Source organism: Notolepis coatsorum (genome assembly GCF_963971535.1).
Source record: "Notolepis coatsorum genome assembly, chromosome: 1".
Taxonomy (NCBI): Eukaryota; Metazoa; Chordata; class Actinopteri; order Aulopiformes; family Paralepididae; genus Notolepis; species Notolepis coatsorum.
Window position 1 is genome coordinate 98,430,147 of NC_140165.1, and position 26,955 is coordinate 98,457,101.

Consider the following 26,955-nt stretch of genomic DNA (forward strand, 5'->3'; position numbering starts at 1 on the left):
CTGGCACTCAGTGAGTCTGCCACATCCTCGTGCTTTAAGCTATCAGAGCTATCATCGAGGCCACCGTTCCCAAAATCTGCAGTTTCTGTTAGCTCTGAACGGGCAGCGGGACTCAACTTTGTTTCTTTGTTTCTCTCTTGATGAGTGGTCCCATTGTTGCCGGGTTTGGAGTCTAAAGAGACTTCCCGTTCTTGAGAGGAACGTGACATTATGGCTTTGGTCATGGTTTTTGATTGTATGGTTTGTGATGTTGTGGTTTCCTCTGATGCAGCGGACGTTTTGAGTTCAAAAAGCCCAGACGTTCTCTTTGAGGGGTCCTGCCCCGGTTGGAAGGCTTGCATCAGCTCTTTCACTGACACGCTGTCCTCAAGGTTCTCAGATTCAGCTTTGGGGGACTTTTTTGGGTGGCCCTGTTTTTTTTTTGGGCTTTCTTTGGCCTTTGGATGGGGTTTGCTCATAACAGGCAACTGTGAGGGTTTACTGCCAGTGACCTTTTTCCCCTTTTGTTCTTCCTCCACTTTCTGTTGTAGAGCTTTGACTTTGTCTTTTATTGACCCAATGGGAGTTTCCTCAACCACTGGGGATACAGGCGACACTTGGCGAGGAGTTGTCGGCACACTGAGCTGTGCTCCGGCCTCTGTAGCTTCCTCCACCTGCCCCTGGTCCTTCCCCTTCCGCCTGACTGGCTTTTTAACATCACAGACTGTGGTTTTGTCCTGTATTTTGGTCGGCGCCATCGGTTTTACACTTTTACGCAGGACAACATCAGTGAATTTCTCTTGGACCACTGTTTCCTCCTTAGCTTTTGCTTTAGAACTGACCGGCGCATCCAAGAGGTATTCCTTGAGGTCACCACTGTCCTTGATAGCTTTGGGTCTGGGAGCCCCTTTATTGGCTCGGGTCTCACGTAAAACAGGCTCTTGGGTTTCTAAGGCAGCCATCTTTTTAGCTTGGGCTATCTCACGGCCTGAGAGGAGGACCCACTCTTCAGCCATTCTGGCTGCTTTCACCGCCTCCTCTGCCACCTCGCCCTCATAGGTTCCACTCCTCAGGATCTCACTGACTTTCTCTAGGTCCTCCTTCACTTTCTCCAAGTCCTTCTCCATGATCTCTAACGGCTCTCCAGACACCTCCTCAGCCCCTTTCTCTAGAGCGCCTCCTCCTAAAGAACTGGATTTCTCCGCGGGGTCGGCGGTCAAGATGGCCGTCATTTTGATCAGGTCTTGTTTCATCTCCGACACGTCGGAAAGGAGGTCCGGTTCCCGAATCAACGTTTTCAGGGCCGATGCCTCCGTCTCTTCGTCGTCTTCCGTTCGGAAGACAGGACAAGTAAGGAGTAAAGAAAATCAAAAAGATTCAAATGAAAGGAGACAGACATGGGAAAAATGTGGTCAGGACAGGACTGGGAACACACGTTAAGGAGTCAAAGGGCAACAGGAACACAGTAGAGACTACATCAGGGTATCAGAGGAATTGGGATTTCTACCCTCAGGTGTGTTGGGGGGGGGGGGGGGCAAACAATAAGGTCAAAAGCCAACTAAAAATAACGATGGGAGAGGCTATGAGCAGGAAATAACTTGCTTGTACACAGAACCAGCACACCCACACTCACAAGACGACAACACAAGCCACAACAACAATTTCAAATACATTCAAGAAGACAAAGAAACTAAAACAAATGATGAGCATAACCACACACACTTACAAATCAACAACGGACAAAGAAACAGGGACACAAACAAAGGAAGAGCAGCACGGGTAGACATCTCAAGATTGTTCAGATGAACAGAATGTGAGACAAATAAAAAGGTTTCAAAATAGTGGAGAACGCTAGTTCCTTCACCTGTGTGATGGTTTTGTTGTACTTTGTCATACTAAGCGATGCAGACCATTCACTTTCAAAACTAGACTTCTAAACCAGAAACACTGGTTTGAACTCTTGAGCATATCTTAAAAGAGAAGGACTGCCTTTGTATTTCCTCAGCCCTTTCCCTACTCTAACTCTTGACTAAGCGTCCTAACCATAACCGAGAAAAGTGACATCTGAACTCATAATACAGTGTATCAAACCAAAGCAAAGACAAATTGTGTTCCCAAAACTTAAGCAAACACACAAAAAAGCCAAAGAAACTGGCAATAACTCAACACACATACATAGAGACATACAAACACACACATACACATTTATGTAAGGCAAGTTATTTCCATGCAAAGCAAAGGGGAATGGCGACAGAGAGCTTTAGGTGAAGAGTGAGTGGAGTGAGTGCAGAGATGTTTAGTGTACAACAAAAATAATAATGATAATAATGTTTTCAAGATTCTCTCGTTAATGGGTTCACATTAAAATTAATATTGTGGTGGGTTCTTGATCCTTTCACAAAGCCACTGCTAATAATGTATGCAAACGATGTACAGAATATCAAGCATACATTGATTTCATACATTGGTAGACAACACATACATGGAGCTTTCATAATAATTCAATACTTCCGTGTATATGTTTTCCTTTCGATTTTTGGAGTTAAACTTTTGCCAGTGGGTCAATTGCTATTTGATTTCCAGGAGGGTAACTATCACATCACTGCATGCTAGTACACAAGGCAAGGAAGGTAGCAAGGAAAAGTTAGGGAGGTACAAACTACGCTGTGTTTTGCGACTGAGGTACTACGCCACTAGGAGGAACAATACATTGTACCACAAACACAACACAGCATGAATGAATGAATGAATGAATGAATGAATGAATGAATGAATGAATGAATGAATGAATGAATTAATTAATGAATGAATTAATGAATGACTTCATGTGCACAATATGGACTGCTGAACCATTAGAAAAAATGGTCCGCTTGAACTAAAAGCCAAATAATGAAAGGCCAGAGAAAAGAGTAAAACATTTTACAAAAGTTACATAAGTTATGTCTTGACAGAACCTTTGGGAGGTGAGGTTGTGCCATTGTGTTTTTGTGACAAAGACAAACATATGGGATTTAAATGGCTTTTGAGAAATAAAAACGTGGTCTAGGGCTAGACTAAGTGTCATGACAAATAAGCAAAATGGCCTCTGTGTGAATATGGTCAATGAGGGTGAAACTAGGTGTTTATGTATCTGTTTATGTATATGTCTTGTTATTCCTCTGTATACTCTCTACAGAAGTGGTTTTCAAAGGTCTTCTGGGGAAGATTAAAATGGGTCCCAAAGTTATTCTCATTTTCAGTATCATATGAGACCAAAGCCCATTTCTTAAGTCCATTGAAAAATAGAGGTGTTCAATTAAAACACTGTAGGTTAGTACTGCCCTGCAGAAGCATTAACTGCGCAAACAGTGGAAACATTTATTTAAAGTTATTTGACTATAAAGTGACTTTGTAGTTACTACAATTATTTATACCCCCTTTCTCTAGAACAGAGCAGGATTGAACTCTGAAACGTTGTCACAAGATAAAACAGATATTGAGAAGTACATTTTCACTTACAACTCAATTTAGAATAAAATTGTAGTTACTGCGGTTAGCTTCTGTAGGGCAGAGTAGTTTAGTCTAAAAGCAGGACACTTGGCCTTGTTACACAATAACCTTTCCAAACTAGTTTTGGGTCATAAGCAGTTATTCTGAAAAATGTAGGTCGCCAAAAGAACAGTTTGAAAACCACTGCTCTACAGTAGAAAACTAGCAAGTAATACAATAACACTTTATTTTTAACAGTAACATAACTTGGAGGTATAGTATTCAGTATTCATGCAATGCCATTGTCATATTAGCTCGATTAGTCAAGAAATACACAGAGGTTAAGTAGATGTTGATAGAATAAGCACACATTTTAGTATAGTTTATGGCAAGAAGTCAAGAATATTAAAAGAAGAAACTGAATAAATGTCTTACATTTCTCGAACGTTCTGCCAGTCTGTAAAAACAACAAAGAAAATTACATAAACCGACTTCCGTTTCTATCAAAATGTACACAAATACCATACGTCAACAATACACAGTGCTTACTTCACTTGTTTATTTATGTATTTATTACACTGAATTCAGTATGGGACTAGTGTGAGGCCTAGCAGTGAACAGGACAGTTAGTGGGGGTCTAGTTAGTTTGTGTGTGGGGGGTGGGGGGTGGGGGGCAGGGCTGCTGTTACCTCTTCCTCTTGGTCTGAATCTGACTCCTTTTGATGAGCGAAAAGCGGCGAGAAGCAGAGGCAGGAAAGAGAGACAGACAGACAGACAGACAGGCAGACAGACAGACAGGCAGACAGGCAGACAGAATGAAAGGGGAGGGAGAGGAAAAAGAGAGAGCGAGCAAAGCATGGTTACCGTAGCAATGAAGCGGCACATTTGGCTTTTTAAGGGTGGGTCAAAGACGTAAACACTGGAGTTTGCGCTGGAAAGTGGAACTGACCCATCTCAATCCCGCCCTCTTTTCTTGATCCTCCAATCGCAACTGTTTTCCCAGAGCGAAGCAACAGTTGTGATTGGAGGATCAAGAAAAAAGGGGCAGGCTTGAGATAGGTCGCACAACTCACAATTCAAGGTGTCAAACATGAATGTGACATTTATAGTTAATATCTTAGGGGGGGGGGGGACAGACAAGGTCACTGGTTATTTTCAACATTATTTTGCAATTCCGTTGTTAAAGTAGATGACATGCTGCAGTTTTTTCCTCAATTCAAATCACAGGAGCATGCAAGCAGCAACAACATTTATTAACGTTTGGATACACATGTTAAATCCATGAAACCAACGTTATAAACAGCCAGGGATACTTACAGGAGTGCTGCTCCGGAAGATGCTCTACGCATGCTGTTGTTTTGAGCGGCCTTACCTTGCTGTACGAGGGCAGGGAGATGTTGAGGTTGCATATGGCGTTGTGGGTCAAGCTCCGGTAGTTCCTGGGCTCTTTCATGAAGGACAGACGGCCACACGGCTCCTGAGTGTTGTCTCGGATCTGCAACAGCCAGCCAATCAGCTCAGCGTTAGTCAAGGAATCAGCCAATCCACTGATGGTACAGATCCACCGAATCGGACTACCACAGGCGCGATGGATCTGCTCTAAAGTACGTCGTCCTCAGTTGTATTGTATCTTTTGTATTTAGATACTATTGCTACCATGTACTGTATGTATGTAAATGTGTATCATTACATGTATATAATATATACATGTAATGAAACACATAATAGTATACTGTGTACATACATACCACTTATTCGCCTGTTCTATTCTCCATCCATCTATCATCCATAGCAACACTATATTATCACCGACATCCAGTTGGGGGATCCCCTTTGAACATCCCATCTGAGGTTTATGGATCTATTGTGATGTGGGGGCAATTCCATGTGATCTCGGGCTAAACAAATACATTTAATTTGATTTGATTTGATATGGTAACACACAAGGTCAGCAGGGTGACTTAGAGGTAAGAGAGAGTGTTCTGTAACTGTTCGCTCTGCCATGACAGCCTTATGATGACAATGACCTCCTGAGGGACGTGGTTAAAGGGTTTAAAAGTAAAGGAAATACAGAAATATACAAGTAGTGTGCGTTACTTAAGGTATGTCTGTCTGCCTGTTTGCATGCCTACATGTTGCTGACATTGTCCCTGTCTTGCCTTGTTCTGTCTCAGCATTTTTCGTTCCTGTATTCTCCCATCCTACTATGTATTTCCCCACTTAGCCAATAGCAAATTATGTATTTTATAGCCTTAACCACTTTTAACTATGCCGTTATATTCAAATACTGTTTTAATTATGCTCTTAAAATGTATAAAATGTCTATCTATTCTGTTTTTACCTGGCATTTAACATTTTGCCTAGGGAGTCGGGACTGCAGTTGAAAACTAGCTACCCAGCTAACACTGGCATATTTACAGTGGTGGTACTCTGTCTCATTGCTGTTGAATAATGTGCACTGTCCCTATTCAAATAAACGTAATAAACAAAACAACATTCATAAATAGATAAATAATAAGAAATACTCCTCACTTTGATGAAGAGCGCCAGTCTGTTTTCCTTAAAGGCGTAGAAGCTGAAGAGATGATGCTGGCCGCTCTTCGTGAGAGGGACCAGGTTCCCAAAGCAGTCTGCATAGATAGGTTTCCCCTCCAGCACCTGGGAAAGAACAAGGACAGATATGTGTTATTTACAAGGGACAACAGATGGATTTAGATCAGACCTGGGCATTGTACGGCCCGCGGATGATTCTGACCGGCCCGCGAAAGATTACATGATAATTAGAAGATTTTCTTTTTTTTCTTTTTTTCATGTCAACGTTCACACGCACAATATACGCTTACCTAGAATTTGACTTGATTCAACAACAAAGCAGTCGGGGCAAGCCGAAAACTGTCGAAAGTGTGGTTATTTGAAGTTTGGATCTTTTTTTTTTACAACTGAGGTAGGTAGATTACATTTTTAGAGACTAAAGTACAGAAAAAAGGTACCGTTGGGTACCGGTATCGATTCATAGGTACCGGTACCGTATCGGTTCAAATGTGAACGGTACCCATCCCTACTGAACACACAACTGCAGGGCAAGGGCATTTTTGCTCATGAAATGCATAGCCATGTGAAAGCCTTTCAAGGCGTTTTCAAGATTTCAAAAAGGTTGAGGATGAAATGCAGTTTCCTCTCCCTTTACCTGCAGTGTTGATAGTTGTTCAGCTTGAACTCATTGACCTGCAGTCTGATTCACTACTGAAAGAGCACTTTAAGTCAGCATCACTGCTAGAGTTCTACTCTGCTCTCAAGGAGGAGAACTTTCCAAACATGAGTAGACATGCTCAGAAGATGTTGGTTCTCTTTGGATCCACCTACATATGTGAACAGACATTCTCAGTCATGACGTTTACCAAGTCCAGGTACAGATCCTCTCTCACTGATGAACATCTGGCAGCTGTGCTTCGCATCTCCACCTCAGACATGCAACCTGACTTTGATGGACTTGTTAAAGCTCAACAGAGACTGGATTTCTCACACTGAATAAAAAAAAAATAACTGAAGAACACTAAAATGTGGAAATATAACAACTGAAATGGGACACTTGATATTTTTTTTTTCTTTTTTTTGCACAGTTCTGAAAACATTAAATGTTTAATATAGGCATGTAAAGTAAAAAAGGCTACAAAACTGGGACACTTTTCTTTACACAGTTCAGTGACATGTCTTGTTTATTTTGGCTATAAGATGATGTGATGTCTTTAGAAAGCTAAGACAATCCTTGTTTCAATAGTATATGAAACTCAAAATGCCCTTTGTTATTAATGTTTCACATTTTGTTTATCATTTTGGAAATAAATTATATTTGAATAAATTATATTTTTGAAAGCTAACCTCACCTTTTAATTGCCAAATAATAACATACACTCTTACCAGGGGTCAAAACAATGCCATTTACTGCTTTTTATATAGAAATAAAATGTATATTATGCATGCATGAGTTTGGAATTTTGGCCCTCCAACATATTTTCAGTTGCTCATTCGGCCCCCTGGGAAAAATAATTGCCCACCCCTGATTTAGATCCTCTCTCTTTAGTTTCCTTCATCCTCAATATAAACCGTCTCTCTCTCTCCCATTACAACACCTGCTTTCCACTCATATACCTATTACATTACATCAGATATAATCCCGCTTCAGGCAAACAAAGGATTTCCTCTCTCTCTCTCTCTCTCTCTCTCTCTCTCTCTCTCTCTCTCTCTCTCTCTCTCTCTCTCTCTCTCTCTCTCTCTCTCTCCTCCCCCTCCACTGCTCTCTCTCTCTCTCTCTCTCTCTCTCTCTCTCTCGCTCTCTCCCTCCACTGCTCTCTATCTCCCCCTCCACTGCTCTCTCTCCCACTCCACTGCTCTCTCTCTCTCTCTCTCTCTCTCTCTCTCTCTCTCTCTCTCTCTCCCTCCACTGCTCTCTATCTCCCCCTCCACTGCTCTCTCTCTATACCTCTCTCTCCCACTCCACTGCTCTCTCTCTCTCTCTCCCCATCCACTGCTCTCTCTCTCTCCCCCTCCACTGCTCTCTCTCGCTCTCCCTCCACTGCTCTCTATCTCCCCCTCCACTGCTCTCTCTCTCTATACCTCTCTCTCCCCCTCCACTGCTCTCTCTCTATACCTCTCTCTCCTACTCCACTGCTCTCTCTCTCTCTATCTCTCTCTCTCTCTCTCCCTCCACTGCTCTCTATCTCCCCCTCCACTGCTCTCTCTCTATATCTCTCTCTCCCACTCCACTGCTCTCTCTCTCTCTCTCTCTCTCTCTCTCTCTCTCTCTCTCTCTCTCTCTCTCTCTCTCTCTCTCTCTCTCTCTCTCTCTCTCTCTCTCTCTCTCTCTCTCTCCTCACCTCCACGTCTCGGCTCCTGGCCACCTCGGTGAAGTTCTCCTGTGTCTCCAGGGTCTTGTCGATCTTGTCGTCCGTCATGCAGAAGCAGCGCAGGCGCGCCTCGATGGGGTCGTGGGTCTTGGCGAAGATGACGAACTTGGCCATGTAGGGAACGCAGATGATCTCCCGGTACACCTGAGTGGCGAAGCTGACGGACTCCAGGACCTGCCGACAGTCTATCAGCCAGAACCTGGACATTTAGGAGAGGAACGCTTGATAAACTGGTACCTGTTTATTGTTAAGACCATTGCTGCTTATTATATCACATCTTATATCACATCTTATATCACATCTTATATCACATCTTATATCACATCTTATATCACATCGATGTTGGAATGGAACCCGCTCAAGCTTGAAGTCCACCAGGCCCACTCAGAACTCTGGAGGTCTTTAGTAATAATAATAACTAGACAATTCCGCATGGGGGAAATTGTGAAAGTGTGGGTGATGCCTGTGTACCGCCGGCCAACGGGAGAGGGTCTCTCGCGAGTCTCTATGACAAACAAACAAAAAAAAGATTAAAAAACGTTTCAGTTTGAAAAAAAAATTTGACTTTTCAGAGTTTTTCAAAATGTTGGGACTTTTCCGAGTTTTTTAAAATGTTCTGACTTTTCCGGGTTTTAAATTTTTTTGACTTTTCCGAGTTTTTAAACATTTTCAGACTTTTCCGAGTTTTTCGGGACTAAGGGGGTGTGGCCTAATGGGGCGTGGTCTAAGGATCGGGGGAGTGGTCAACATCTACCAATGTAAGAGGATATCCCTACCGAGTACAATGGATCAACATAGACCAATGAAAGAGCACATCCCTACTGAGTACAATGACACAACCCGCAAGACAGAAGGTGCTGTCAAGCAATTCAGTACTGCTACACAGAAGGGCGATTAAGGGTTAACTCCATGAGAGGTCATTGGCAGGTCAGCTGTACCCTTGAGCCTGTACCCTCACACCTGTGATAGGTTTAGTTCATTGATCTAGTAATATTTGATGTCAAATGTCTGATATCTTATATCTGTGCTTGTGCAGGCTGCCTGGGGGGGCCTGGGCGTCTCTCTGTCTGTGTCTCTCTCTAGCTTAAGTGACCTGAGGACCCCGTTCCTGCACCCATCTTGATTTGTTGGTTGGTGGGGCTGTCTGTAGCTACATCTGGAAGTCATTACCCTCCTAGCCCCCCTCTTCTGACACAAGCACACACACATACTTACACACACACATACACACACACACACACACCATACACACGCACACACACGCACCCCTCCCTTTTCTCTTTGTCCAGAGGGTATAAATAATGTCATGTCATGTGTATTCACATGACATTCGCAGGAGAGTTCTCTGTGTGATCAACAATAAAGACTCGGTTTGAAATAGAACTTTGTCGCTTGTGAATCTGTCAGCTGGTCCATACTATATCAATTAAAGAACTTGGGTGGATTTAATTCCTAACACCTGTTAGGCTGATGCAATCACGAATGACTATGCACTATGCAAGCAAACAATAAGAGATGAAGCGTTGTCACGTTCACATGAGCACCCGAGGATCGCAATGAAGGGTTGTGTGCGATATTGTGGCATTCCGTCGACAATTGTGGCCGCGGTGGCGATCAGAACACAAGGGGGGAAAAGTGATAAAACCAGCCTATTCTTAGAGTGCGAACACATTGGTGTCTATGGGGAGGAGAACCTTCAAACAAATGGTCATCAGTTGAGATAGAAATGTCCAATTCCATTTATTTTTCTTTTGTGAGCGAGCCAACAGCCGTGTCATCGTTTTGATGTGTTTTTTTTCTACGTCCAAAATTGAGATCACTGTCGCAATTTACCCAAGGTGGTGGAAAAAAATTATTTCACCTCCACCACTCTAACTTGCAATGCATTTCCAATGGGACCAAAATTTTCCCGTTTAAAGTAGCCAAACAGTGCGGTGAAACTTTCCGAAAAGCAATAGCGCTGTGACCTGGAGCAAGCCGGTCGTTTTGATACCTTTCACGTGTATGGGGCGCGAACGCTCTGGCAGGAGCTGTGTTTGCAAAATCGGTGGAATAAAGAATAAAAAGAGTATAGATTACTATAGTGTGGGTGGCAACCTGGCTTCGCCAGGTCACCCACACTAATAATAAAGTTTATTTGTATAGCACCTTTCATACAGAAATTGCAGCTCAAAGTGCAGAAAAAGACAGGCATAAAATGAGCACTAACATCCCAATAGGCCACTTTGTTTATAGTTTGATTCAGTTTTAAAAATAGACAATAATAAAAAGAATAAGATAGAATAGACAGAGTAAAATAGTGCAATAGTGCAGTGCAATAAAATAGTAGAGCAGAATAGACATAAAATTAGCACATACAGTGCATACATATAAAATCTGTTTTTTACAGTGCAATAATAATGCCACAATCACTTACAGTAATCACTCCAAACATCTCTTAAAATTAGCACTTGACCTTGAATTAGCACTTTTGGGACTTCCATAAGCTATAGATAGACCTGTCCGCTGTATACAAACATACCGTGTTCGAGCCAATCAGTAATACCAACTGGGTCACGTGACTAAGTTGCCCCCCTTACCTGCGCGCACACTGAGTCTGACGTATACAGCGAATAGGTATATATGTTTTGGTCTATATTCCTGAAGTGGGTGCTACGGTATGGGTTACCTGGCAGACACATTGGTGGTGAAGGAGACACAGTCGCTGATGAAGGTGAGCGGCGTGGTCCCTGTGATGTCCTCCCACTGGGCCGGCGTGGTTCCACCTGGGGAGAACAGTAGCACTTCCTGTTTCATCACCTCCAACATGCAGGCGTCATGGCAACACGGGGGAGGGGAGGTACAGATATGGGCAGGGTAATAGAGGAAAGACATATAGGCAATATACAAACAGTGTAAACAAGGTGCAGGTGAGGATCTCTACCCTAACTGGCATGATATACGTCATACATTGTAGTCCGTGCAGGTTAGTGGTCAGACATTCCTAACAGTTGGTTAGTTCTCCAGCTGCTGGCCGCAGTCCATGCCCACAGTTGTGGAGCCTGTCTATATTCTACATAAACCCCTAAAATAAAAGTTTGGAAAATTTTTATTTTGGTCTGGGAATATTCCTCCCCTTTAATAATACCAATTGGTATTGTATTTTATATCGTTGGAAAGCCTGATTAGTCACCTTTACAACGAGGTACAGCATGCATTCGGATGAGCAACACGGCTAACCGTGTGGGTAGCGGTAGTTTATAAAAAGGTGGGCAAACTGAGTTCAGGTGGGGTTCACCCTCCACCACATCCCATGTATAGACCACTGCACTTCCGCGTTACATTGAGTTACTCCCGAACTCCGCATGCGCAGATTGCCCACGGAGTCTCTCTGGATTGTCCAGAGATCTAGGTTTATCAGTCTGCGCATGCAGAGTTCTGGAGTAGGTGTGGAAAAGTGACTATAGCTCGGCCGGGAAAGTGCCGATCAACTTAGGATTGGTCTCTCCGTGTTCAGGAGACTCAGGCGTATAAAAGTCTATTGGATCATGTCTCCCGCACCCCCACAGCCGTAGCTACAACCACTTACTGTAAGGCGAGACAGTACCCCCTAATAGGCTAAACAAATATTTGAATAGATATCGCTATGAAACTTTCCCAGTTTGTTATGTACATATAAACTAAGAAAAAATATATTGCAAGTTTTCAGAATTTTATGTTTATATATGCAAATGAGGCACTTCGCCATTAACATTTTGCATGCCACGCCCGAGATTATTCTGGTTATTACCCCCCGGGTTGAATGCCCAATCACGAGAATATTCGTTTGTTATCTTTTTTTTTTTTTTTGCGATCTGAAATCATATTTCATCAATTGTGTCTACCGTTGGAAATGCAGCTACCTCAGGCGCTCAGATGTGAAAAAAGCGCCCCCTATCGTCTCCCAGATGGTAATTCACCCTTTTGGATTGAACTCAATGAAAATGAATTAGAAAAAAAAACCCGCACTCCACATTTTACTTCTCACTCATGCAACCGGCGACTACCAGCTTTATGCTGGACTCTCGGAGCAGCGGGGAATAATGTGTTTTATAGTATACACCAGGGGTGGGCAACTTTGTATATGGTGAGGGCCACAAAATGTCCACAATCAATCTGGGGGGCCGCATTGTTTATCGGCAGTCCCGCCAGTAGTACCCCATCACTCAAATAGCCCATAATAGTCACAGATGTGATAAATAAGGTATATAAACAATTATAATTTGTTGTAACTTTGTTTTTATTCCATTTCAAATGCATTTAGTAATGCAATTTCAACTTTATGAATTTATAAACAGCTGAATTTAAAAGTATTGCTGTAACCCCAAATATATACAAAAATGATCAATTATAATTAAGGCTTCTAATAAAATAAATGTATGAACTTAAAGCCCACTGCTCAACAAACACAAAGCAGCATTCCTGCTGCATTTCACTACAACAGTAAATCAAAAGTGCAATAATAAATTATTTTGTTAAATGTATACACTTTTATCCTGCTACTAAACAAAACATTATAACACTGAAATGCATGTTATGGATATGAAGCACTCAGGAATGTTTTGTTTAGTAGCAGGATACAAGTTTATACATTTAACAAAATCATTTATTATTGCACTTTTGATTTACTGTTGTAGTGAAATGCAGCAGGAATGCTGCTTTGTGTTTGTGTTATTAGTGTTATCTGAACACTACAAAAGTAAACAAGTAAAGTGCAAGTAAAGTAAAGTGCAATACTACATGCCTCCCATTGACCCTTTATCAAACTGGCATGACATTCACCCTCGCCCCACAGTGGGTCAATAATGGTTATAATAATAATAATAATAATAATAATAATAATGGTCCCCTCTCTACACCTCTCCATCATCTCCCCCCCCCCTCTCTACACCTCTTCATCATCTCTCCCCCCCCTCTCTACACCTCTTCATCATCTCCTTCCCCCCCTCTACACCTCTTCATCATCTCCTCCCCCCCCCTGTCTTTAATGAGACACTTGTGGTCTCTCCATTTGGCGCACAATAGCAGGAATGTCAACTTCAATGTTTGTGCATGCAATCTGTATCAGATGAAATAATGTTTCATCCGACAGCCTGTTTTTCTCCTTTGACTTGATGTGCTTCATGTTTGAGAAATTTCTCTCACGTATGTATGTGCTCCCAAACATACTGGCCATAGAGAGGGCAAAGTCCCTGAGGAGTGGGAAGCGGGGCTCAGGTAGCAGTTTCCAAAACGAAATTCCCCTCTCATTTCTCTTTGCTTGAAAAAAAGGATCTGACTGTAGCTCGCACAGTTCAAGCTGCAACGGTGGGGGCTGCTCTGACACCGTAGCGGTGAGGGGGCCGGCAAACAGCGCTATCCGTGACTGCATGCCGTTGAAATCTTCAAACCGATCATTGAATTGCATTTGCAGTGTTTCAATGTCGCTCCTGTACTTTCCGACGGCTCAGCCATCGGATTTCTGTGTGTAGCTGCAAGTCGCCATAATCAGTGTCCATCTCTTCCAAAAAGGAGACAAACTTTCTATGGTTTAGTGACCTGTTGCCTCCACGAATTAGATTGGTAACCTTGGTAACCAAATCCATAACATGGCTGTATTCAAGCTTCTTGGCACAGAGAGCCTCCTATATCAGATAAAAAAAAAGAAAAACGATTTAACGACTCTCGCATATAATTTGACTACACTCGACTCGCATTGGTCATTATAGTGACGCACAATAGATGGAAATTATGTTAGCGAACTTACCTGATGTATAATGCAGTGCAGCATTGGACACTCAACGCCACTCTGCCTTAGAAGCCCGGCGAATCCATCGGTAACAACAGCCGACAGTTTATCAAAACCCCCATATTGCTGCACGGCACTTTCAACAGCGTTGAATATGTGCACACTAGGGCTGACCCCTATTAGTCAAATAGTCGACTAATCGATCGAAAGGAGCCATAGTTGACTGCCAACTCTTCTTAGTCGAATACAATACAAAAATTTTTAAAAATAAAAAAAATAAAAAAAATAAAAAAATAATTTTTTTTTTTTTTTTTTTTTTTTTTTTTTTTTTTTTAAATATTGGCCTGGGGCCGCATGGAACGTCGGTGAGGGCCGCATGCGGCCCGCGGGCCGCCAGTTGCCCCTCCCTGGTATACACAGTGGATCACTAAAAGGAGCGATTTTTTCGAATGGCGATCAGGAATTGGAATAATCCATTTGGATACCATCTGATCTCAGGTAAGGAATCTATGTTACCAGTCTAAGGATAATCAGACCCGTTTTCACGGATATATAAGCTTTTATGTGATTATGTGATATCGCTGTTTGACTGTGCGCGCCGTCAGGAAATAGGAGACTCGATTTTCAGCTCGCCGCAAGAGCGTGCATGTGTACCGATAATCTAGCGTTTATTTGAAAACGATTCATAAATAGGCCGAAAAATGACAACGTTCTAGAATATTCCAGGAAAAGGCGATTATCAGGGAATCTCTTCTTTTTTCCGTGAAACCGAGTGCTTTTCAGAATGGTAGAAAACGGAAATGAACCGATAAAAAAACAATCTGCTACGACAATGTTGACTGGAAAATGAGTCTTTGATAAGCGACGGGCAGATTAGACACATAGCCATCATTTTAAACATAGCTTAGGCGATATTAAAGCTAACATTGAAGTGGCCCTGGGCATTCAGGGGACTAATAATGAATTAAACTTGGGCAGTGAAAGTGTTAAATATGCGCACATTTGCATATATCGACAAGACTCGCATCACCAGCATGGATAATGCCAGTTTCAAAAACTTGGTTTCATTTTGTTGATACATTCAAAATGAACTTTTTCAGAGGGGATTGTGGCTATGTCCTCTTATCAGCCCATACATCAGGAAATACTGTCTACTGTCATAAGAAAATACATTTTCGCCTAGTTTTGGTATAAAATGTACTATAAACCCGGCTATGAATGATATATCAACAAACCCCTCTGAAATAAGAAGCATAATATGGATGGGAAGAAATGTGGAAAGTTTGGTGTGTGTAGGTAGTACTAGGGAAATGGAGTTCCGTGTCTTTGTGTGTAAGTAAAATGCATAAAAACTAGTTTTTCAGAAAACAACCTCAAAGTTCTGTATTGTAATTGTGATCTATGGACATAAGTTTGAAATGTTAAGGAAGCAAAATATAACAAAATCTCAATATCGTAGGGAAAAAAAGCAAAAAGGCGATTTTGGGGGTGCTGTCTCGCCTTAATGTCAAGGCTCTCATTCACATTCATTCATTTTCTCCCCCCCCCCCCCCCCCCCCGCTCTCTCTGTGTTGCGGTGGTCTATCACTCCTCCTCCGCCCTCTGACCTGTGATGCTGCAGAGCAGCCGCAGGGTGGGGGTGTCTCCGGCGAAGCCGCTGGCCGCGGGGTCCGAGCTGCTCGTGGGCACGGGGAGGGTCATGGTGATGGGCTTGTGGAACTTCCTCCTGCGGGGCTCCAGGGTGACGATGGGGCTGAACACGGCCTTGTTCCCCAGGAGCTTCCGCACCACGTCCAGGCTCATGGGCTGGGCCTGCGGGAGGGGAGACACTGAGGTTACCCTCGTTCCAGTGTTGCGGTGCCGGAGTCCGAGTCCTGGGCTGATTTTCAGGACTCGTGACTCGACTTGGACTTGAGCACTGATGACTCGGACTTGGACTCAAGCATTGACTGCATTCGGACTCAGACTTGTTAATTGATAAATACAGTTATTTATTTTTTTATATTTTTTGTAATAGGCCCTAATCATTTGGTATAAGATATTGATGGCTAGTGCATTTGTTTGGCTATTGTGTCACAAAGTAAATAAACTAAAACGGTGACCGCTGTGTCATTTATGTTTAATGTAGACCTTTTTTTATTTGAATGTCAGCTCTTTGACTGCCAGAGTGGAGTGGACTCAACCTCGATGACTTGGACTCGGACTCGGACTAGGGTGGCGGGGACTCGACTCGTACTCGACTCGGGCTCTTCTTTGGTGACTCGGACTCTAACACTGGGGACTGGACTCGGGCTCGAGATTTAGTGAGTCGACTACACTACAGCACTGGTACGAGCACCACACTGTCCAGCAGCTGTTACCTGCAGGCCGACCCTGATCCTCTTGGTGAGGGCCCCCTCTGGGAACACGGCCTGGACCTGGGGCACCACGGTGCTGCTCAGGACGCCTCCCTCCGGACCAATCATATTGCTGTCCTGCTTGACACGCGACACCACCGCAAAGTACTGTGGGAAGTCTCTGGTGATGATGCGGCAGATACGCTTCCTCTCCAGCTCCTCTGGCGAGTCCAGTTCTGTATACAGAGAGACGAGAGGGTCAGATCAGGGCTGGTGGCAGTAGGGGCCCTTATGGAGAGAAGAGAGGGTTAGATACAGGGCTGGTAGCTGTTGGGGCCCTTGTGGAGAGAAGAGAGGGTTAGATACAGGGCTGGTAGCAGTTGGGGCCCTTATGGAGAGAAGAGAGGGTTAGATACAGGGCTGGTAGCAGTAGGGGCCCTTGTGGAGAGAAGAGAGGGTTAGATACAGGGCTGGTAGCAGTTGGGGCTCTTATGGAGAGAAGAGAGGGTCAGATCAGGGCTGGTAGCTGTTGGGGCCCTTGTGGAGAGAAGAGAGGGTTAGATACAGGGCTGGTAGCAGTAGGGGCCCTTATGGAGAGAAGAGAGGGTCAGATCAGGGCTGGTAGCTGTTGGGGCCCTTATGGAGAGAAGAGAGGGTTAGATACAGGGGTGGTAGCAGTAGGGGCTCTTATGGAGAGAAGAGAGGGTTAGATACAGGGCTGGTAGCAGTAGGGGCCCTTATGGAGAGAAGAGAGGGTTAGATACAGGGCTGGTAGCAGTAGGGGCCCTTATGGAGAGAAGAGAGGGTTAGATACAGGGCTGGTAGCTGTTGGGGCTCTTATGGAGAGAAGAGAGGGTTAGATACAGGGCTGGTAGCAGTAGGGGCCCTTATGGAGAGAAGAGAGGGTTAGATACAGGGCTGGTAGCTGTTGGGGCCCTTATGGAGAGAAGAGAGGGTCAGATCAGGGCTGGTAGCTGTTGGGGCCCTTGTGGAGAGAAGAGAGGGTTAGATACAGGGCTGGTAGCAGTAGGGGCCCTTATGGAGAGAAGAGAGGGTCAGATCAGGGCTGGTAGCTGTTGGGGCCCTTATGGAGAGAAGAGAGGGTTAGATACAGGGGTGGTAGCAGTAGGGGCTCTTATGGAGAGAAGAGAGGGTTAGATACAGGGCTGGTAGCAGTAGGGGCCCTTATGGAGAGAAGAGAGGGTTAGATACAGGGCTGGTAGCAGTAGGGGCCCTTGTGGAGAGAAGAGAGGGTTAGATACAGGGCTGGTAGCAGTAGGGGCCCTTATGGAGAGAAGAGAGGGTTAGATACAGGGCTGGTAGCTGTTGGGGCTCTTATGGAGAGAAGAGAGGGTTAGATACAGGGCTGGTAGCAGTAGGGGCCCTTATGGAGAGAAGAGAGGGTTAGATACAGGGCTGGTAGCTGTTGGGGCCCTTATGGAGAGAAGAGAGGGTTAGATACAGGGCTGGTAGCAGTAGGGGCCCTTGTGGAGAGAAGAGAGGGTTAGATACAGGGCTGGTAGCTGTTGGGGCCCTTATGGAGAGAAGAGAGGGTTAGATACAGGGCTGGTAGCTGCTGGGGCCCCTATGGAGAGAAGAGAGGGTTAGATACAGGGCTGGTAGCTGCTGGGGCCCCTATGGAGAGAAAAGAGGGTTAGATACAGGGGTGGTAGCAGTAGGGGCCCTTATGGAGAGAAGAGAGGGTTAGATACAGGGGTGGTAGCAGTAGGGGCCCTTATGGAGAGAAGAGAGGGTTAGATACAGGGGTGGTAGCAGTAGGGGCCCCTATGGAGAGAAGAGAGGGTTAGATACAGGGGTGGTAGCAGTAGGGGCCCTTATGGAGAGAAGAGAGGGTTAGATACAGGGGTGGTAGCAGTAGGGGCCCCTATGGAGAGAAGAGAGGGTTAGATACAGGGCTGGTAGCAGTAGGGGCTCTTAGGAAGCCATTTTGAAGCCCTTAGATAAAGAAGCATAATGATACATCCATTTTTAATCATTTTGTAAAGCACAAATACAATGGACATTATGAATCATCTGAGAGTACAGTCCCTCTACTTTCTTTAGCTAGGAAAGTATAAAATGACTTTCTAAAGGTGCTATCTGTGTAGACCTGACCGTCTAATGCGACCACAGACAGTGTATTAACTGAGTCTAAACGCTGGTTAAGGACACTTCGGCAGGGCATGCAGGCTGTCGTCCATGCCATAGGGACAGTCTCTCTAACGTAGACTCACCCTCGTCCAGACCGTAGACTCACCCTCCTCCATGCCGTGGGGACAGTCTCTCTAACCCCCAGGGTGTACCGTAGACTCACCCTCCTCCATGCCGTGGGGACAGTCTCTCTAACCCCAGGGTGTACCGTAGACTCACCCTCCTCCATGCCGTGGGGACAGTCTCTCTAACCCCCAGGGTGTACCGTAGACTCACCCTCCTCCATGCCGTTGAGGATCTGGTTGAGCTCCTCCTCGGTGTGCTCACAGTGGTGTTCCTTCCAGCTCTCCCCCGTCTCGCTCCTCAGGATCACCAGCTCCCTCTCCTTCCCCCGCAGGGCGGCAAAGTGGGGGATCTCCACGATCACTGGCCTGGAGGGGGAGGAGGGCAGAGGGCCAGCGTGAGCCACTCGAGAAGTGTCCCTGTTGAGCGTGTGTGTGCGTGTGTGTGTGTGTGTGTGTGTGTGTGTGTGTGTGTGTGTGTGCGCGTGTGTGTGTGTGTGTGTGTGTGTGTGTGTGTGTGCGTGTGTGTGTGTGTGTGTGTGTGTGTGTGTGTGTGTGTGTGTGTGTGTGTGTGTGTGTGTGTGTGTGTGTGTGTGTGTGTGTGTGTGTGCGCGCGCGCGTGCGTGCATTCATCAGGCTGGAGACTAAAACCCGACTGCGTGCACAACAACAGAGACGGTCTAGCTGGGACACACGTCTACAGGCAGCATGCTAACAGACCAGAGTGTCAGACGGAACGATGAGAGACTGACACAACGTCTACGAGGTGACCGGACCGGCAAGACCAGACCACAAACATACAAGGCCAAACACAGGACTGAAGAGGGGCTAGAGGGAGGGAGGGAGGGAGGAAGGGACGAGGAGAGAGAGGAAAGAAGGGAAGAGAGGAGAGAGGGAAGAAGGGAAGATGAGGGAGGAAAGAAGGGAAGAAGAGAGAGAAAATAAGGGAATAGGGAGGAAACAGCGATGCAATGTGAGACGTATCTAAAATGCAATGAGTAATGGTGAAACAGGGAACACAAGACAGCAGCACAGGGCACAGATATATATATAGAGAGAGAGATAGAGATAGATAAAGAGAGATAAAGATATATATATATTAGGGATGTCGGTATCGGAAATTAAGAGTTGGACAATATCGGAATATCGGTATTGGTAAAAAAGCCAATATCGAGCATCCCTAATATATATATATTAGAGCTGGGCCATTAACGGCGTTAACGCTATACTAGTATCGCGCGATAATATAATTAACGCATTAATCAAAAAAAAAAAAAAAGAAAAAAAAAAAAATTACCTTTATTTACCCAGGGTAGGTTCGCTGAGCACAGATGCTCTTTTTCAGGAACGCCCTGCTTCACATTCACACAGTTCCATTCACACCTGGGAGCTGCCCAGTACAACCACAGTTGACACCATTGGCCACTGAGCAACTCCACTGGAGCAGTTGATTCAAGCCATGTCACATAGTTCAAGTTTGAAATGATTCTTTCTGTTTTGCTCCTGAGAGTGTGCTAGATACTGTACTGCAGGAGTTCCCAAACTTTTCAGGCCGGGGCCCAGAAAATACGGCGTCAGAGAGCCGCGGCCCAATGCACATCGTCAGGCTTTTTTTTTTCTTTTTTTTGCCATGCAACCGATTTTTTAAGCCAAATATCACTTCAATCCTATTAAGTTAGTTCAAGTTAGTTATTCATTTATATGTGCTATTTATGAGAGGGCTAACTTGTTGCAAAATAATAATGATAATAATAATAGCCTCATTAAAATACTATTGTTGCTTCGGTTGTTTTCAGCGTTTTATGTGCATAATCTGTTATTTAGTTTGAAATGTTCGTTGAAATAAGTAGATTTTTCGTTTTTGTTTATTTATTAAGTTAATATAAAACCATATAGTCACATTTTAGAATACAATAGAATATAATTTTAGAATACAACTAGAAACACTGTCCTGGCCTGCTTCTAAGTTCAGTGACCTGACGATTTTTTATTTTTATTTTTATTTTTTGGAAATCATCTCGCTGCCCTCCCGTGGCTGCTCGCGGCCCACCTTTGGGTCGCGACCCCGACTTTGGGAACCACTGCTGTACTGTACTGGTAATATTATTTATTTGTGTTAACTTCTGAATAAAACAACTTATTAAACACAAGTACATCTTATTGAACATTATTTTGATATTTCATTACCAATTATCATAGCAAAACAGCTTTTTCAAACAGTCTGTAATGCATTTTGGAAACGGGAGATGGGCTCATGGTGTAATGGGCCACCTGGCCTGAGAAACATAAGGAGGAAAGAAAAAGTAAGGACTTACTTCTGGTCATTATTTGGGTAGAACACACATATTTTGAATGCCTTCGGCAGGTTTTCTTTTTTTTTTTTAGCCATTTTAATCTAGATTAATCTAGATTAAATCCAGGATTGCAGATAGATTAATCTAGATTAAAAAAATTAATCTCTGCCCACCTCTAATATATACATAAGAGAGAGAGAGAGAGAGAGAGAGAGAGAGAGAGAGAGAGAGAGAGAGAGAGAGAGAGAGAGAGAGAGAGAGAGAGAGAGAGAGGGTTGTAGGTTACATCATTCTTGGAGCACACTTAGAGGATCAACATCCACTTAACATTTCAACTGAAGGCTGTTCTCCACCATGACATCATTTAAAAAGGGCGGCCCGATTAGTTCATTATAAAAACCTTTTGGTAAACAGAACAAAACCGGTTGGAGCCACGTTTTCCAGTTGACCGCAACTGCCTACAATTATTCTCTTATTTTCTTTAAGTTAGGGCCATAGTGGAAAACTATTATGTCAAAGGAACACGCCAACATTTTGGGAAATTAGCTTACCGTCTTCTCCAGAGAGAGAGACAAGAAGATATCTAGCCAGATATCTTTCTACTGAACGCAGAGAGGAAACTGGTATCTATCTCCTTGTCTCTCTCTCTCTGGAGAAGACGATAAGCTAAGTTCCCCGAATGTCGGCGTGTTCCTTTAAGTGAATGTCGGTCCTCCACGTGCGTTACAAGAACGACGTAGCTGGAAACCCTGCCGACAGAACCACAAGGGAAGGTGCTGAACAGAATGGGACTATAGCTAGCATCCATGGATTGTTTCATATGTGTTGCTTTGTTGTCGTTGTCGTCGTTGTCGTCGTTGTCGTTGTTGTTGTTGACTTGTTTTGCCCTACCCGAGGAACTTGGTGCCCGGCGGCCCCAGCTGCAGGATGCGGCTAACCAGGCTCTCGCCCTCGTTAAGGGGGGGCGGCGCGGTGGGGAGGTGCAGCTTACTGCGCGAGCCAAGCGTCCGTACGCAGCAGTGAGGAAGAGAGAGCACACACAGGGTGGAACAGGCGGGCAATAATAACCTCGGGGACGTATAGTCGAAGCCTCTGGGGGGGGTGTGTTTACATTTATAATGGGTTTGATTTAGAGCTCGGAATCACCCACGACCCTCTCTGGCTGCAGTGTGTTTTTGTAGCCTCTTCTTGCGAAAGAATAAGATTATACACAATAGATTCACATTGCATCATAGAAACCCTGTCGTTCTTTGAGGTTGCAAAGCAGTTGCTTGGACCACACCGCCACACTTATTTATTGTATTTCAGCTCATGGGAGAGTGTGGGGGGATAAAATGAATGAATGTGGATGAGAGCCTTGACATTAAGTGGTTGTAGCTACGGCTGTGGGGGCGCTGGAGACATGATCCAATAGACTTTCTTATACGCCTGAGTCTCCTGAACACAGAGAGACCAATCTCAAGTCGATCAGCACTTTCTCTGCCGCGCTATACTCACTTTTCTGCACCTACTCCCCCCACAGCCATAGCTACAACCACTTACGTCTCTCATTAACATTCATTCATGTTCTCCCCCCGCGCTCTCCCATGAGCTGAACGTACCGGCAGTGTTGCGGTGGTCTATACTATGTTTCTCATGTGCTCGTTGAAAACCAGGAGATCATTGTTAAAGGAAGACGCCAACATTATGGGAAATGCACTTACTGTGTTCTCCAGAGTCAGACAAGACAGTGGGCCGTATCCACTTCCGTTCATCTGTGCTAAGCTAGGCTAGCTTGCGAGTGATTAGCTTTCTACTGAACGCACAGAGAGGGAATTGGTATCTATCTTCTTGTGTGACTCTGGAGAAGACGGTGAGCGCATTTCCCATAATGCTGCCGTGTTCCTTTAAAGACGGCAGCAGCGATTGATGTTGAAACCCTATAATGGTCAACCAAATGGTCACTCTATTAATTAATATCAATATATAGAATCTATGCAACTGCTTTACACTCGCAGAGGACCATGGGTTTCTATGTTACATAGTACAATTATCATAATCTTAATTTTCACCAGCAGCTACGTACAACCATGGGTTGGCTTTATCTGAAGCATTGGGCTTTATCTGCACCTCTGCTTGTGTGTGTTTTCATACGTGTGATCTCAGACATCACCACCAGGGGGGGGGTGTTCATTCAGTGGAGGAACCAGACTACATATCAAATCAATCATGGTGCCCTTAACTGCAGCTGGGAGGGGGGAGAGGGGGGGTTAATCGAAATAGCTTGTTTTGTAAGGGTGAGAGGAAGAGTTAGGTTCAAGTTAGATCGCAGAGGTTATAAAATGAAACCAGGCATGCTGAAGAGCAACGAGAGATCTCTCCCTGACTCTGTGAGGAAGCAGAGGGTAGAGATATAGAGACAGGTTTAGTAAAAGGCGAGAGGCAGGGAGGAAATTAAGCTGAAAAATATGAAAGGGTAGCAAATTATCAGCTTCTCATTCAAAGGAATTCAAAGGATAATTAGAACACACGCGTACCATTGACCCACTTTCACACACACACACACACACACACACACACACACACACACACACACACACACACACACACACACACACACACACACACTCTCTCTCTCTCTCTCTCTCTCTCTCTCTCTCACACGCGGTGTGCATTTTTTGTTGTTGTTGCAGTTATGGAAAGTACTTTACTCAAGTAAAAGTAGAAATGGATGCAATACATCTCTAGTAAAAAATTATTTGATATTGAATGTACCTCCCTCCCTCCCTCCCTTCAGGAATCCATCACGTTAAGCCATCCATTCTACTCTCTCTATCTCCCTCCCTCCCTCCAATCCTCTCTCTCCCTCCCTCCATTCCTCTCTCTCCCTCCCCCCTCCCTCTTTCACTCCCTCCCTCCATTCCTCTCTCCCTCCCTCCATCCATCCCCCCTCCCTCCCTCCCTCTTTCCCTCCATTCCTCTCCACCTCCCTCCCTCTAGCCATCCAGCCCTTAATCCATCCATTCCTCCCTCCCTCCCTCCCTCCCTCCCTCCCTCCCTCCCTCCTCCCTCCCTCCCTCCCTCCCTCCCTCCCTCCCTCCCTCCCTCCCTCCCTCCCTCCCCCTCCATCCATCCCTCTCTCCCTCCCTCCCTCCCTTCATCCCTCTCTCTCCCTCCCTCCCTCCCTTCATCCCTCTCTCTCCCCTCCCTCCCTCCCTTGTGCTCTTACCCGAGGAACTGGGCTCCAGAGGGCCCCACCTCAATGACCCTGCTGGCCAGGCCCTCCCCCTCCACCATGGGCGGCATGGTGGCCAGCCGGTGCCTCTTCACCAGGCGGCACGTCACCCGCGTGGGCGCGCTGCACTTCCTGGGCGGGATGATGATGCGCAGGCCGTTGTGACGGCAACCCCGCATGGCTCCGCCCCTCGCGTCCACCATGAAGCTAACCAGGAAACTGGGGGGGGGGGGGGGGGGGAAACAAACTAATTAGAATATAAATAACACCTATTTATCTTAAGACATGAGAAACTGTCAGCAGGTAAGCAGCCGCTTCATGGTTCTCACTCCCACCATGCACAAGTGGCCAAGATGCATGATCACTGATGTCAACACTGCAAAACAATCCTAATCAGTAACTCAATCTTATATTGAGTCTTAGGGCCTCTTTTTCTTCAAACAGTTAGACTATTTATTTTATTGCACATTATGTTGAAACAGAAGGAGTGGTCTGCCTGGTGTCAAGATACCGTCACTAATCTCACTAATCACTCGTTTAATCTCAACACAAGACTGAGTCATTGGTTAAAATACTGTCACTAATCTCACTAATCACTCGTTTAATATCAACACAAGACTGAGTCACTGGGTAAAATACTGTCACTAATCTCACTAATCACTCGTTTAATCTCAACACAAGACTGAGTCATTGGTTAAAATACTGTCACTAATCTCACTAATCACTCGTTTAATATCAACACAAGACTGAGTCACTGGGTAAAATACTGTCACTAATCTCACTAATCACTCGTTTAATCTCAACACAAGACTGGGTCACTGGGTAAAATACTGTCACTAATCTCACTAATCACTCCTTTAATCTCAACACAAGACTGAGTCATTGGTTAAAATACTGTCACTAATCTCACTAATCACTCCTTTAATCTCAACACAAGACTGAGTCACTGGTTAAAATACTGTCACTAATCTCACTAATCACTCGTTTAATATCAACACAAGACTGAGTCATTGGTTAAAATACTGTCACTAATCTCACTAATCACTCGTTTAATCTCAACACAAGACTGAGTCACTGGTTAAAATACTGTCACTAATCTCACTAATCACTCGTTTAATATCAACACAAGACTGAGTCATTGGTTAAAATACTGTCACTAATCTCACTAATCACTCGTTTAATATCAACACAAGACTGAGTCATTGGTTAAAATACTGTCACTAATCTCACTAATCACTCGTTTAATATCAACACAAGACTGAGTCACTGGGTAAAATACTGTCACTAATCTCACTAATCACTTAATCTCAACACAAGACTAAGAGTAACTGGTTAAAGTGAGATTATTTTGTGCAGTGGATGAGGGTATGGCTGTGATGAAGGGACTGTGAAACCCTAGTAGTCCAAACACTATCCAAAAAACAACAACAACAACAAACAACCACACAGACTGGACAAAATGTGTTATGGAATACAGAAACACGACAGGCCAGCAGCAGTCATGTTAGACAACGAACAATCATGGCTGCCTTTTACCCTCTCAACGCAAGGGTCCCATTGTTGATGGAAAAAATCAATAAAAAACGATAATATTTCATTCATTGCCTATTGGGAAGAGGCAGGAGCAGTGGAGCGTGACTGGAGCGAGAGAAATCCCTGTACGTCATCGCAGGTCTTCAAGCGCTTCACCCAGGGATGTGCACAGACATTACCCGTCTATATAATTTGTTCCTCAACGTTATATAGACGGGTCATGTTTTGTAAACTAACGTTATGTTTAGAATGGAATGAATACATGGGTTGGGAAAGATAGTTAGCTCAAAGCTAATCCGGCCTGTTTAACCACTAGCTTCTGTTAGCTAATGCTGGCTGAGCAAGGAAACTAACAGTAAACGTTTTTACATGAAATACAGCCCAAAAAACCCTGCTGACAAACGTTTGCTTATTAAATACATTCTATACTATAATAATACAAACGTTTCATTGCCTCTCTGTGACGACAAAGTTGTTTAAATAAGGGGAGAAAAGTAGCTAAAACCAATGTATTTGGATGGGACAGGAAGTGCCATTGGCAACCGGAAGTCAGCCGGAAATGGCTACTTTGAGATTGTGCAAGTGGAGAATTGCTCTAATCTGGAAAACGTCACTTTAGCGTGACGTTTTTCAACTGTGGGGGCACCAGGGCCTTCTTGCCTTCTTGCCCCTCCCTGTATTTGCTGCTTGTTCATTTTTTTTTTTATAAAAAAAAAAAAAAAAGACTAATAGGCTAAAGACAAATCAGAGTAAGCGGCTGTTGCCCGGGCAACAATAGCCCTTAACTGTGCACATCCCTGGTTTCACCACTGCAAGAGCATGCGTCATGCGTACAGCACCGGCCATTCATATTTAAAACATTTCAGTTACATTTGAACTGATTTCTGAACAGTTCTGAACTGTTCTATTTTGTTAAATATGACCAAAACTAGTGTGCAGTTGTCAACAATGGGATGCTAGCGTATGACTGAAATGGGCGTTGCAATAAGCAGACCAGACTTTCTTTTTTACTTGACACAATGACAACAAATCCATTTGATGAAAAGGAGACCATTCTCTTCTGGATGCGATAGAAAGAGTACTTGGGTGATTGATTGTCCACTTAGGTTTATTATATTTAGCCAAAGTGTCCCTTAGATCTAGAATGGAACAATGGGTGTTAGTGGCTTTCACAAGACACGTGGAATAAACAAGGGTGTCCTTAACTCCTGTGCCTCTGGCTCTCTCTGGTTTAATGTCAACCATATAATTGAGGAGGCAACAGTTGT

The 26,955-nt window shown here is 44.4% G+C and overlaps 2 protein-coding genes across 2 annotated transcripts in view; one reads left to right on the top strand and one right to left on the bottom strand.

The window, feature by feature from the left end:
• LOC311229844 (ankyrin-3-like) overlaps positions 1-24,278 on the bottom strand; it is a 69,357-nt gene extending 45,079 nt beyond the window's left edge. The window contains exons 1-9 of the mRNA XM_084315917.1: positions 24,149-24,278; positions 18,861-19,015; positions 16,458-16,669; positions 15,705-15,909; positions 11,020-11,116; positions 8,322-8,550; positions 5,980-6,105; positions 4,820-4,942; positions 3,883-3,904 (exon numbers count right to left, since the gene is read on the bottom strand). Coding sequence (XP_084172043.1) covers positions 3,883-3,904; positions 4,820-4,942; positions 5,980-6,105; positions 8,322-8,550; positions 11,020-11,116; positions 15,705-15,909; positions 16,458-16,669; positions 18,861-19,015; positions 24,149-24,225 — 1,246 coding nt within the window. The 5' untranslated portion in view covers positions 24,226-24,278. The remainder of the gene's footprint in view (positions 1-3,882; positions 3,905-4,819; positions 4,943-5,979; positions 6,106-8,321; positions 8,551-11,019; positions 11,117-15,704; positions 15,910-16,457; positions 16,670-18,860; positions 19,016-24,148) is intronic.
• LOC311244422 (uncharacterized protein) overlaps positions 24,224-26,955 on the top strand; it is a gene marked incomplete at both ends in the record, with an annotated part of 43,478 nt that continues 40,746 nt past the window's right edge. The window contains one exon of the mRNA XM_084333919.1: positions 24,224-24,315. Within this exon, the coding sequence (XP_084190045.1) occupies positions 24,224-24,315 (92 nt within the window). The remainder of the gene's footprint in view (positions 24,316-26,955) is intronic.